Source organism: Staurois parvus, unplaced genomic scaffold (genome assembly GCF_062004578.1).
Source record: "Staurois parvus isolate SC_StPar_1 unplaced genomic scaffold, SC_StPar_1.0 ptg000929l, whole genome shotgun sequence".
Classification (NCBI taxonomy): Eukaryota; Metazoa; Chordata; class Amphibia; order Anura; family Ranidae; genus Staurois; species Staurois parvus.
The window spans coordinates 2,070,791-2,083,959 of NW_028318725.1; the positions used below are offsets into that span (position 1 = coordinate 2,070,791).

Genomic DNA, 13,169 nt, shown 5'->3' on the forward strand with positions numbered 1-13,169 from the left:
CCCACAGTTGAGGAAGGCAAAAAAAACCCAGCAAAGCTAAATCCAATTTGCTCCTGCAGGGAAAAAAAATCCTTACTGACCCCCCGAGAGGCAATCGGATATCCCCTGGATCAACTTTACCTATAAATGTTAGTATCCAGTTATATTCTGTGTATCTAAGAAACAATCCAGGCCTTTTTTAAAGCAATCCACTGAGCTGGCCAGAACCAACTCTTGAGGGAGTCTATTCCACATTTTCGCAGCTTTTACTGTAAAGAAACCTTTTCATGTTTGGAGATTAAATTTCTTTTCCTCCAGACATAATGTTGGACCTTTGTCAGTTTCCTGGTCTGCTATGGATATGAGTTATTCTAGTTTAGGAAACATTTGCTCTTTTTGTGTACATTTATCACATGACCATTACCTTTGTTAGCACCTTTTTTAAAGCAATCCACGGAGCTGGCCAGAACCAACTCTTGAGGGAGTCTATTCCACATTTTCACAGCTCTCACTGTGAAGAAACCTTTCCGTGTTTGGAGATTAAATTTCTTTTCCTCCAGACGTAATGTTGGACCTTTGTCAGTTTCCTGGACTGCTATAGATATGAGTTATTCTAGTTTAGGAAACATTTGCTCTTTTTGCATACATTTATCACATGACCATTACCTTTGTTAGCACCTTTTTTAAAGCAATCCACGGAGCTGGCCAGGACCAACTCTTGAGGGAGTCTATTCCACATTTTCACAGCTCTCACTGTGAAGAAACCTTTCCGTGTTTGGAGATTAAATTTCTTTTCCTCCAGACATAATGTTGGACCTTTGTCAGTTTCCTGGTCTGCTATGGATATGAGTTATTCTAGTTTAGGAAACATTTGCTCTTTTTGTGTACATTTATCACATGACCATTACCTTTGTTAGCACCTACAAATTAATCAACTCATTTAGTTTAATCACTACTTCCCAAAGTAAATATTTGAATATAACATGATAAACACACACAGGGAGTCATGAATATTGCATTGAACTACAGCTGTTAATAATATACTTTAGTTTGCTGCCTCCTGCCTTTGCATTATCTGCAGTAAAGCAATTTAATTAAAGGGTTCTTTGCTGATCTAAAGAATGTAAGAAAGTGTAATGCAAATAAAAAATGAAAATGTGCTATGATATATTGGCTCGTATTCTTTATTAATTCTTGTCTCATACTTTACAGTGTAACGGCAACAGCAGCCAGTGTGGGAGCTGCAGGAGTACCACAGGCCGGCCTGGTTACCATGGTGATCGTTCTGAGCGCCGTGGGTCTTCCAGCTGAGGATGTCACTCTTATAATAGCTGTTGACTGGCTTTTGTAAGTAGTTCTTGTGTGGGAGAACATGTTTTCATATCATTTGGTAGATGGGAATTGTGTGTTATGAATAGGTTCTCTCTATATATATATATATATTATATTATGACATGTTATGCAAAATATATTACCTAAAGCAGACCCATAGTCAATACTACCCTGACCTTGTCATCAGAACATATCCTCAGGAGAGTGCTGCTGTGACACCCTCTGGTGCTGGTATGCGACCTACTAAAGGGATGTAGTCATGACAGAAGAATGTAAAAAACGCTGAAGTCTTTGAGGAATATATATTTGTTCCCATTTATAATTAATTTAAGTGTTACTGAGAGTACCAGCATTGAAAATTCCAACAGTTCCAGTAACCGTTTCCAGGTCTCCCAGCAGAGGGTGAGTTGTCAACTTGAAGTGGTAACAAAATGGAAAGCCAGGCAGTTGAAACTTCTCTCTAAATGCACACATCAACTGCAGAGAGGTGAATGATTTTGGATCAAAAAACCCAAATAGTTTTGCAGCTTCTGCAAAGAAATAAAGAAGCCTTGGGGAGCTCATGACTCTCCTCAGCCTATGCACATCCAGGCAAAAGATGCAATACCCAAACAGAGGTCCCCGTATTTTCTCTGTATTAGGTCTATGATATCCGACCTTTGGATGTTGCTGTATATATTGCAGCTGTCCATGACCGTACCTGGGCCTAGATGGTCAATCTGGTAGGCCTTTTTTCACTTATTCGTAGCCCCAGTTTTCACACCTTCAAAGTTCTCCAGAAACACAGACTCACAAATACTTTACAGTTGTACCAGTTCACTAGTCAAACACAGCAAATTCTTTACTCCTGCGCTGGGGATGGACTCAGCAGAGGCTAGGATGACAATGTAAATGTTCTGGAATATGCACTGCTTGCTGCCCTCAACGGACCTAAGTCACTAAATGCAAATGAAAAAGCAAAAAGAGGGCGCATCGGCCTAGTGCATTATCGTTTAAAATATTTATTGAAAGAATAAAAAAGTAGGTATCATACTCACAATAGACATATAAAACATAGGCTGAGTCCTCAAAACACGTCAGACAGTTGGTCATCCAGGGTTCCATCGTTGCGGACTCAGATGCTATATGGATTGAACACCTTTGTTCATTGTGATGTGCCTATGTTTTTTATGTCCATTGTGAGTATGATACCTACTTTTTTATTCTTTCAATAAATATTTTAAACGATAATGCACTAGGCCGGTGCGCCCTCTTTTTGTTTTTTCAATTACATTTAGTACCAGTTCACTGGACCAGACTCATCAGAGACTGGCTGGATTTCTAAATATCTCCACCTGATCTAAACTGAATATATGCCACATTGAACCAAGAATCACTAATACAGAATACGATGGCAACAGTCACGTTTACAGCATGACTCCTTAAGTACAGTGGACACAAATGGTTAGTCCAGATATCTAGTTGAAAAGATTGGTTAATTTAACCACTTCACGTCCAGGAACTTTCACCCCCTTCCTGCACAGGCCAATTTTCAGCTTTCAGTGCTATCACACTTTAAATGACAATTGCAACACTGTACCCATATGAATTTTTTAGCATTTTTTTTGAGACAGATAAAACTTTATTTTGGTGGTATTTATTCACCACTGGGATTTTTATTATTTTTTTCTATATAAATGAAAAAGTCCAAACATTTGGAAAAAAAGTGTTTTTCTTATAACATTTTGCAAATAAATAATCTTTCTTCATAAATCTTAGCCAAATGTATTCATCTGTCTTTTTAGTAAAAAAAAAAATAACCCAAATGAGTTTATAACCAAAACATATAATTTTCTAAATTTCTTTTACATTTTTTTATGTTACTATTTAAATGCTGTAAAAGCAATCATTTCTCTTTCTCTCTGGCTGCATTCTTGCACCGTATCACGGTGCCGCACACTCCCAGGGAGTGCGCACAGGCAGTGAATGCAGGTGACGTTTAGAAACGTCAACCCGCTTTGGCCGTGCTCCCGTCTGGCCGTTTATAGACATGGGCTGGATGAGAAGTGGTTAAAGGACTCTCAAGTTCTCACATTTTCTTCTGTTTGTTAAAAAATTACATAAAACATCAGGCTGCATTTTTTTGTCCAATACTTAGCCTTTTCGAATCACTCCACCTTCTCTTCTTCTTCTAATATTTATCTGAAAGGCTCATAAAATCAACATCACAAGACTAATTTTTCTTGCCATGTCATATTTTTATTAGTCATTTGGAATCTCAGAACATAGGTGGAATTGCTTCATGTCAGACCTTTATTTGCTATGTACAATTCTAGCATATGTTTATTAAATACACATTTTTATTTATCTTTGTAAACTTTACCCTAATTATTTTTATGATGTGACACATGCTGAATGTGTTTTTGTGAATGCTATTTGCCATTTTAAGAGTTGTAGGTCTTTTGAGTTTTGCAAGAAAATAAAGATTAGTAGCACAATCTACAGATTTGTAGAGCATTCTGTATGTCTAATAGTGTATTCAATATCCTATTAGAAAGAGACAAAATAAATAAATCTCATAGACACATAGACATCATTCAAAGTTGAATAGATTTCTAGAGTTATGAAAATTCTTGTATACAAAATACAATTCCCGCAATGATGTAATATTTTGTATTGCATTGTAAAGTATTTTTTTGTTTTTCGAGCATGGGCAGTCTTGCTCATTTGATTTTTTGTATTTCAATGTTTTTATTAATTTATAAACAGTTTAAGACAGGAGCAACAAAACACGCCCACTCAGGGGCTATCAATTGTACATAAAAAAAAAACAGTGCTCTAACACCAACAGAGCAAAAGGTGCACCCACACAGGGGCTATCAATGGCACATAAATGACAAAAACATTGCTATAACACCAACAGTAACTCAAACCAAAGGCAGCTATCCACTTCCATACCAAAAACAAACAAAAAAAGAAAAGGAAGAAGTGCAAAAGGAAAAAGATAACAAGGCCAAGAGCAGGGGTCAGAGAACAGCTCATTTGATTTTTTAAGAATGAATACTGTACTGATTAAACGAAAAACATTTGTTCCCACTGTCATACAAGAACATTTTTTGTTGTTGTCCCTTTGGATAATTTTGTATAAACTGTTGTGATCGGCTCTCATAAGCTGTGTACTAACAATCAGATTATTGGACGATCGCTCAGAAAGTGGTATTTTTCTTACGATTTTCTCATCGTGTGTACTAGGCTTAGCTCACTCTGTTCTAGCAGATTGATAGAGTTGTAATTAGACAGTGGAATAGGAAAGTCCAATTATCGTTCGCATGAAATGAGTAAGTATAGCTGCCTCCGCTAAATATACATAGGAGGCACATACAGAGAAATGTTTTTATGACATGCTTGCTCACGGATTAGGGTATGTTTTCTTTGGTCACAGTCAATGTGTATAAAAAAAAAACTCTAAAAAGATTTTAGATTCACTTTAAATAATGATTTGTGACTCCTCTGCTAGACAGATGATTTGACCAGGTTTGTATGCCTACAGCACAGTCTTTCCCAAACTGAGAGGTGGAAAGAAGATTAACAATTAAACTGCATAGCTTTTCTGATATAGGCTTGTCTGATAAAACTGTAATTATTCGTATCAGCTGGATGTGTTTAATGAGTAGCTGTGATCATAAACTGGGTTTTACATGTCTGTCCTAGAAAGATTGATGATTACATTGTTGGCATTATCTTATCTATAACTTTCAGGGTTTTGTATGCAAAAGGCCATAAATGGGAAAGGTTGCCTCCTCCCTCTCAGACAGCTACCACACCAAATTACCGGATTAATAAACCATGAAAGGCCAGTCATGGCCAACCATAGTTATGAAAAGATGATAAGTAAATTGAGACCTTTTGCCCTTATTCCAATGCAATGATGATCTATTTTTCCCTAATAGTTTCATATGTTTAAAGAGAGGAGCTTTAGCAAAAAGGTCACACCCATCAATTACTTATTAGATCCTTTCTACATCTTTCCTTTCCAATTCTGCAATGTTAACAAAATGCCAGTACTGCAGTAAAAATTGCTTTTCAAACAACGTCATTCATAGCTTATGTCACTGAACAGGATGATACCCAAAACAGATAATTTGTTGTTATTCACCAGATTGTACATCCTTGACCCCTGGCTTGCACATTGTGTGTTGCCATGTGGTTTATAACCCAGTGTATTACACCTTGTAATTGCAGCTATTTACTTGTAGTACAGAATAAAGAGATAAAAAGAAGTTAAGGAATGACACAACTAACTAGAGTAACTACAAGAAATTTATTAACCTAGACTGTGCTTGAGAATACTAGCACATTTAATATATTTCAGAATACTTAAAGCTGAACTTCATTCAGATATAAAATACATACAGCTCTGTTTTAATTATTCAATCGATAAATAAATATATTTTTTCTTTAGTTCAACTTAAGTACCAGAATTTGATTTTCCTTTAGTCTCTTGCAATTCCCTGTAAAATAGACTGGGAGAGGGAGGAGCAGGTCTGAGAGCCAATCAGGCCTGCTGCATACAAATGCCTTTTCACGGATCAGGCCGATAGGAGAAGGTAGCAAAGGTTGTCAGTGCAGAGAGAACACCACTGTATCTCTTAGTGCCAGTTCACATAAATGCGGATTGAATGCAATTTGAACCAGATCCAATCCGCATGACATGTGAAATAAAATGGCTTCTCATGGTGCCTGGTCACATATGTCTGGTGCCTTGCCAATGCAGATTCAGTGTGGATTCAGTGCAGTTTAAAAAAGAGTCATGTACGATTTCTGAGCAGTGCCGTCAGTTTCAGGTGCGGATTACAGGCTATGGACTTCTATGGGAACCATTTCTAAACCTGACATGTGTGAACAGGATAAAAACCTGAACAGATCCTATCCTGAACCTGATGTAAACCTGACCTAAACCGGTGAACAACTACTGTGTCAATTAGCTGTGAAACCTGAGCTTCAATCTACACCGCACATGTGTGAATCAGCACGAAACTGAAGTGGTATCATCAAACAGCCTGTCCTGTGTAAGGTTGCTATTTAAATCTCAGGGCCAAAAAACTTTGTAAGTCAAAACAGTAATAGTTTATAAATCCTGAATATCTTTCATCCAAATGAAATGTATGTCCTTTTTTCCCCACAAATAGAGCTTTTTTTGGTGGTATTTGATCGCCTCTGCTGTTTTTAATTTTTTGCACTATGGAAAAAACTCGCTGATTTTGAGAAATAAACAATATTTTTGACTTTTTGCTATTAAACATGTCCAGTAAAAAAAAATTTAAAATCAAATTTCCCCATAGTTTATAAAGCTTTAGTAGCTGTGGTGTTACAACAGTAAAAAAAAAAAACACTGAAACACTGAACGTCAGTGTACTTGACCCTTTTCTTAACCCTTAATCTGGACCTTATCCTAAAGATAAAGTATATGTAAAGCCTTAATCAGTTTTTGTCTAACTCCATTCCCTTTTTTTTTCTAGATTTTAGGTGTAAACACACTTTAATCTTATACTATAAACCAAACCTTTATCTGCATTAACCTAAGCACACGTCTTTACCTAATCCTAATACTAAACACACACTGTTTAATTTACATGTATATGGATGATGGCACTGTGATTTTTTATAATTATGAAAAAAAAATGTCCTAATCGATATACAGCTGTCCCATGACCCAGCTCTTTCCCAGACTGCCTACAGGGAAATATAAGCAGGAGGAGCTTCTAGTCCTCTGCTGCTAGTCCCATGTTCAAACTAAAAAAAACAGCCTTTGGAATACAGAGTATAAAATAAATAATTATTATTGATAAACTGTTTTAAATCATCATATAAATATATATTTGAAATCAAATCTTTATTATATTTTGGCAATAACAATTCTATGTCTTAGAATAAGAGAGAGGTGAAGCCTTCATCAATCAAGATGTAATATCCCACCCCCCCCCCCATTGTGTGTAGCTGGTTAGTGGGCATGGAGGAGGAGGGAGGGAGTGGGCTGTCATTTAGCACTGTGTATGCGCCCACATGTGTGACTCTATAGCCACATGGACTGCTCATATGTGATAGGGAGGAAATGCTCATAGAACCTCACTGAAAACTGAGCATGTGCAGAGTTTTCAACACTGCTCTTCAAAATCCCTAGCTGAATTGGGGACTTGGACAGAAGGGGGGAGATAGACAGCAGGATCAACCAGGTTTTTTACAGAATATAGAAAATGAATCTCATAGTGACCGAGTGAGTATGAACAGCATGTAATACAGCATTTATTCATAGTTTTTTATGCTGTAGGTTTAGTGACACTTTACAGTTAACATAACCCTAAACCATAATGTCATTTACTGTATATTTAGATCCACAGTGAGAAAACTTTTATAATGAACTCTGCCTAATTGCCAGCTGCAGTTTAACATTACTTTTAATACTATATTTAACAAATACTTATCTATATATTGGTTAATCAGGGATGCTTTATGTTAAAAATATCACAAAATGCTGAAAGATTGTAAGAGGACTCATTATGTTTGCTATCTTTTCCAGGGATCGATTTAGGACCATGGTAAATGTTCTTGGTGATGCTTTTGGAACTGGAATAGTAGAGAAGCTCTCCAAGAAAGAACTGGAACAAATGGATGTCTCATCACAAGTGAACATTGCTAATCCCTTTGCCATTGATCAAGGTATACTTTCAAATGAAGACGAAGACGATGAAGGGAAGAAGTCCTATGTGAATGGAGGATTTGCGGTAGATAAGTCAGATGCTATATCTTTCACCCAGACATCACAGTTCTAAAAACACTGGGAATGCCAGTTGTTGCAGGACATTAAGGAACATTGAATTGATTGACATTTGAAGTAAAGACAGCAAGTTGAGATTTTTTTTTAACTTTTGGACCGAAGAGTGTTTTTTTTTATTGCTCATTGTGAGCAAGCAAAGCATAAAGAAGAGTATAAAATATTTCACTTTTATAATACTGTCTTATGGTATCTAAATACCAATATTTGGAATGTATTATCAGACTTAGCATGTTCATTGCCTGGGGGTTTTCTTTTCCTGGCCAATAATGTGAACCTTGGATAAGCTCTTCTGAAGCACAGCAACACATTACTAGGCTTATTCAACAATGTAAAGAGCAAAGTGAAATGTGCAGCAACCCATAGCAAGCAGTCAGACTCTTTCTTTTATCGATTACACTAAAAAAATCTGAAATCTGATTGGATCCTAGGGATTAATGCTCTTTCCACATTGTCATAGCTCTATGTCCTGTTTAACTGAAAAAGCCTGCATGTTCTTTCTGTTTGGTTAAAGGACCATTAAACTTGAAATACAAACATGTTGCCTTATATAAAAGGAACTGTTGTTGACATTTACTCACATTGGGATCGTAAGCATTTCAGGGATTTATGAGAGCCACAAGTAACAGTGCCAACACTTTTTCATAGGTAAAGCATTATTATATTGAAAATCGTTGGACTTGTATTGATGGGCAAATACAATGTGCTTAAACATCAGTTTGAGTAGCTACTGAGATCATTTAAAGGTACACAACCTCCTTGGGGCCTACATTGCATTTGACCTCTTTCAGTCTGCCTTTGCAATTCCATAGACTTGTATAGGGAAAGCAGATGAACAAAAGCTGTCAAAAAAGGCCCTTACTAATGACAGGACTTATTGTCACAACAGAGGTTCACTTTAAAGCCTACAATGGCATATCACAATGAGCAGTGATTTGTAGTCAGCAGTATAAGAATTATCTTCAGTGTTAGTTATGCTGTTGAATCATGTGTGTGTTATACAGTTTAATATTGTATTGGGTCATATTTCATGGCTTAGTGGTCCTTTTTTACAGTATAACATTTGTATTGGATAATATTTCATGGCTTAGTGGTCCTTTAAACAACGCATACATTGTAAATGATTGTGTACAGCAGGAGTTATCTGTATATTGTGCCAAATCTATTTCCAAAAACCTACCATTTTCCATTTTTTTGTCAAAATGAAAAAGATTTACTTTTACAAGTCTTCCAGAGGACATCTGCATAGTAAGATGATGTTTCAGCTTGCCTTAGTTCTGAACTCATGCAATAAAGGATATGTAAAATGCAACACTATTTATAAAGCATGTAAGCATTGTTAAAATTGCAAAGCATACCATTTTGGTAGGCAAAGGGTTAGGAGGCTTTCCTTTTCTTTGAGAAGCAGTGTTCTCTTGATATATCAATGTGCCATTCTTTGTCATTAGCAAGAGGCCTCAATAGACATCATTTTCAAAATAAAATCTAATTGATGCTGAGAATTAAGTATTTTCATAGTCTAATAAATAGTCCAAACATCTTTGCTCATTATAAGCAATAGATAATTCGTGAAATACAACACTGAATTATTTAGTATATCTCAGTTGAATGCATACATATTTAATCTTTTCTATTAATTGCCACTTTGGGTCTCAGTTGACCTCTGCCCATGTGTTAGTTTGTGGTAAGCTGTATATCATTGTAGTTTTTTTATTTTAATTGAAGATTTGAATCTATATGATTTAAATAGCTGGTCTATACATTTAGTGTTAACCTTTTTTTCTTTAAATGCAGTCACATATGGTTTATGCTGGTCATAAACAGGTTCACAAAAATGTTAGTGTCTCTTATCTATAAGGGTAACAATTACAAATCAGTGCTCCTGAACAATTTAAATATGCTGAAAAATTAGTGAGTGAAGTTAGGAAATTGGAGCTACTAGATGATCTATTTATATATTTTTTCATGGGAGAGTCACACAACATTAGCAAAGGTTTCACACATTTTTCAATTGGATTCAATTGGGAAAATGTTTGAATCTTGAGTGTTGTGTGAATCTTGTATGGAAAAAAATAGCCCCTAGGTGTCAATCAGTTATTTTAGGGTGAAACTCCAGGCAAAATACTTTTTTCTGTACTTTAGATAGAGCGGAGAAAGATTTCAAATGCTGTATTATCATATGTATATATTTTTATTGCTCTCTGTGTCCCCATTGAAAAAATTACCTTTTATTTCCAGTGATGGTATTTTCCAGGGTGGGAAGAGAGGGAAATCCTAGATATTGGGAATCAGCAACAAAAACACTTTTTACAGTAGTGGGAGGGGAGAAATGCCAAACTGGGAATAAAAACATAAAATCGGGGCCTTTAACCCTTTCAATCCTTATCCAAAATGAAAAAAAATGGTTTTATTTCCACTTTAATACAAATAAGTTGCTGGTTTTCAGTTGGTTCAGTTTATCTTAGTAGTCGCATCAAAGTAGGGAATTATACTGGGTCAAATACCCACAAATTACTTGAAGATTTTTTATCAACAGGTATCTTTAGCTACCATAGCCTTTCTCCTTTTGGTTAATTGGGTTCTAAATGGCTTTCAATCATTTTAAGTGTAAATTCACATAAAACGTCTAGGGTTGGATGGAGTGAGGAATAGAGTAGAAACTCTTTCAGGTTTTTTATTGTTTTGTTTTTTTATGCTGTCTGAGAAGATTTTGTCTCAGTTCCTTTCAGGTGACAATGTTTCTACTAGGCATAAAGTATTAGAAAACCTGCAACAGAGAGAACCTGCAACAGAGAGAATCTGAGGTTCTAACACTTCTCAACTCTATTTAAGACTACAAAAAGGTTTAGAGTGGGGATGCACTTTAAATTAGGCCAATGCAGACCTTGAAAGTGTATTTCCATCTTTCCAGCCAAATGGGATAACACCTACTTTATAATTGATACACATTCTCATTTACTTAGCATAGCTTAAAAAAAAATAAAAATTGCTGTTTATATTTTTACTTGCTCTCTTTCAAAAACTCCAAAACTGAAAAATCTTTCCACTTCTGTGTAATTTTAAGAAGGGCCTGGGGAATTATGTTTACCATATAATTAACCCTGTCTCTACTGCAATGGCAGATCTTCATTATCAAATGTAAACTAGATGTGCACATGGCCTATTCTAACTAAGGGTTAATGTACTTTTAAACCAATCTGTCCTAATAGAGTCCTGTGTACAATTCTGCTCAAAAGAAACCACTAAAAAAGGTACAAAATATTTGTTTTAAAGATCCCTACCTTTTGTTGCTTTAATGAAATAGCTCTTTGATTAACTAGACTGATCTCACCAAAACATACATTTTTACTGCACAGGATACTTAAAATGTGACCTAATGCCTAATATGTCTAAGTGCAGACTTCTGGGAAAATCATTGAGCTAATCACACAAGCAGGAATGACATTTTTGGAGGTATTCTGTGTACAGAACACCTCCACATTCCATTGAATTTGACATAAAAATTTTAGAAGTGCAGATTGAAAAGGAGAAGTACATTTTAATAACATTCAATGACAATATGACTTGCGTAGCAATTGTATATGCTATAACAGTTTTTAATTTTTTTTTATATCAAAAGCGGAATTACCCTTTAGGGTATTCTATATGAATGGAAACATCTAAGAAACATATAGCGGGTGCTCCTCAAATTTGGCCGCAAAGATGGAAATAAACTTTGAATCAAATCGCAAAAAAAAGACAAACATTTTGTATTTTTTTTCACTTGCTTTCTACATTGGATTCTACTTTTTTTCATGCCTACCTTTTAGATGTCAACAGGGATTCGCAAATATAAGGGAAATTTGCTCCTCCAATAAATGCTTTCTGCACAATTTTATCAGGATATTTAATTTTACTGTGATTGTCCCAATATTTTATGGTTTAGGAATGGCAAACGTGAGATGGAATAAAATAAAAAAACAGGAAAAGCCGCTCAATATTTCTCAGTTTTATTAACACTCACTGTGAAATACACTGTGTCAAAAAAAGGATCACAGCCTTGAGATAACAGCAAAGCACTTATACCAACACTGAAAAGGTGAAGCAACCACAGATATAGCAAGTATTTATTGTTGTGCTCTCCCAGCAATCTCTGCGAATTTAGTATGGAGCTACTTCAGATTAGTAGTTTCCAATGTGACAGTTTGGGCTCAGAACTTGTGGGTGTAGATGCTCTGTCCCTTTGCTGATTTGAAAAAAAAAGTTGATTGTAACTACTTGTAAATTGCATAACAAGACACTAAATGCTAAATGGTTGTGGAATCTATTCAGTGTTGAATGGGGCAGAACCCCTCTCAGGACCAGACTGAGATAACATTACAAAGCTGTATGCAAGATTAAATACTGTATCATAGACTTAATTTTTTAAGTAACTTGCAATGGAAATGTGCCTAAATAACATTACACGGATCGCCTAATAAATTTATTATTAAAAAAGCTTTCAGAGCATTGTATATGTGAGAATTTTCAAATTGCCTATAAAGTATCAAGCAAATTAACAAATATTCAAAACTGAATGAATATTAAAGCGTCACTCATTAAATAGAGGAGTATATAGCAATTGTTAATTCAGTTTGGTTCTGAAGCTTTAAATCATGTGCCAAAAATAGCTGCCTCTAAATTTACTCTTTTGAGTAAGAGGATACTATGTTTTAATAAATATGTCATATCTTTGAACTGTACATGTGTAATATAAAAAAACATTGTAAATCTACAATATAATATATCCTAATAAAATGTGATCAGTTGCATAAATTAATAAATTGCTTGTGTTGTGTATGTTTATTTATGTTTACCGTTTCAGTATTAGGAGCAAAAAAAGGTTACAAACCTTTCCCTTCAAGTAGCATCACGTGAACACAAGGTAATCAGGAAAAACAGACATTCATACAGCACCTCCAACATGTAAATAAAGATAGCACCCCTTTCTTGCTCTCAAACTACAGTTCTTCAACTGAATGTTATACAATTCCAAAGTGTTGTAAACCCAAACATTGTTTAGATTCAT

General features: G+C 35.4%; 1 protein-coding gene across 1 annotated transcript in view; it reads left to right on the forward strand.

Annotated features, from left to right (window-relative positions):
* Window positions 1-12,924, forward strand: part of SLC1A1 (solute carrier family 1 member 1) — an 80,056-nt gene extending 67,132 nt beyond the window's left edge. Inside the window, exons 12-13 of the mRNA XM_089656698.1 lie at window positions 1,192-1,326; window positions 7,868-12,924. Coding sequence (XP_089512824.1) covers window positions 1,192-1,326; window positions 7,868-8,120 — 388 coding nt within the window. The 3' untranslated portion in view covers window positions 8,121-12,924. The remainder of the gene's footprint in view (window positions 1-1,191; window positions 1,327-7,867) is intronic.
* The last annotated feature ends 245 nt before the right edge of the window (window positions 12,925-13,169 follow it).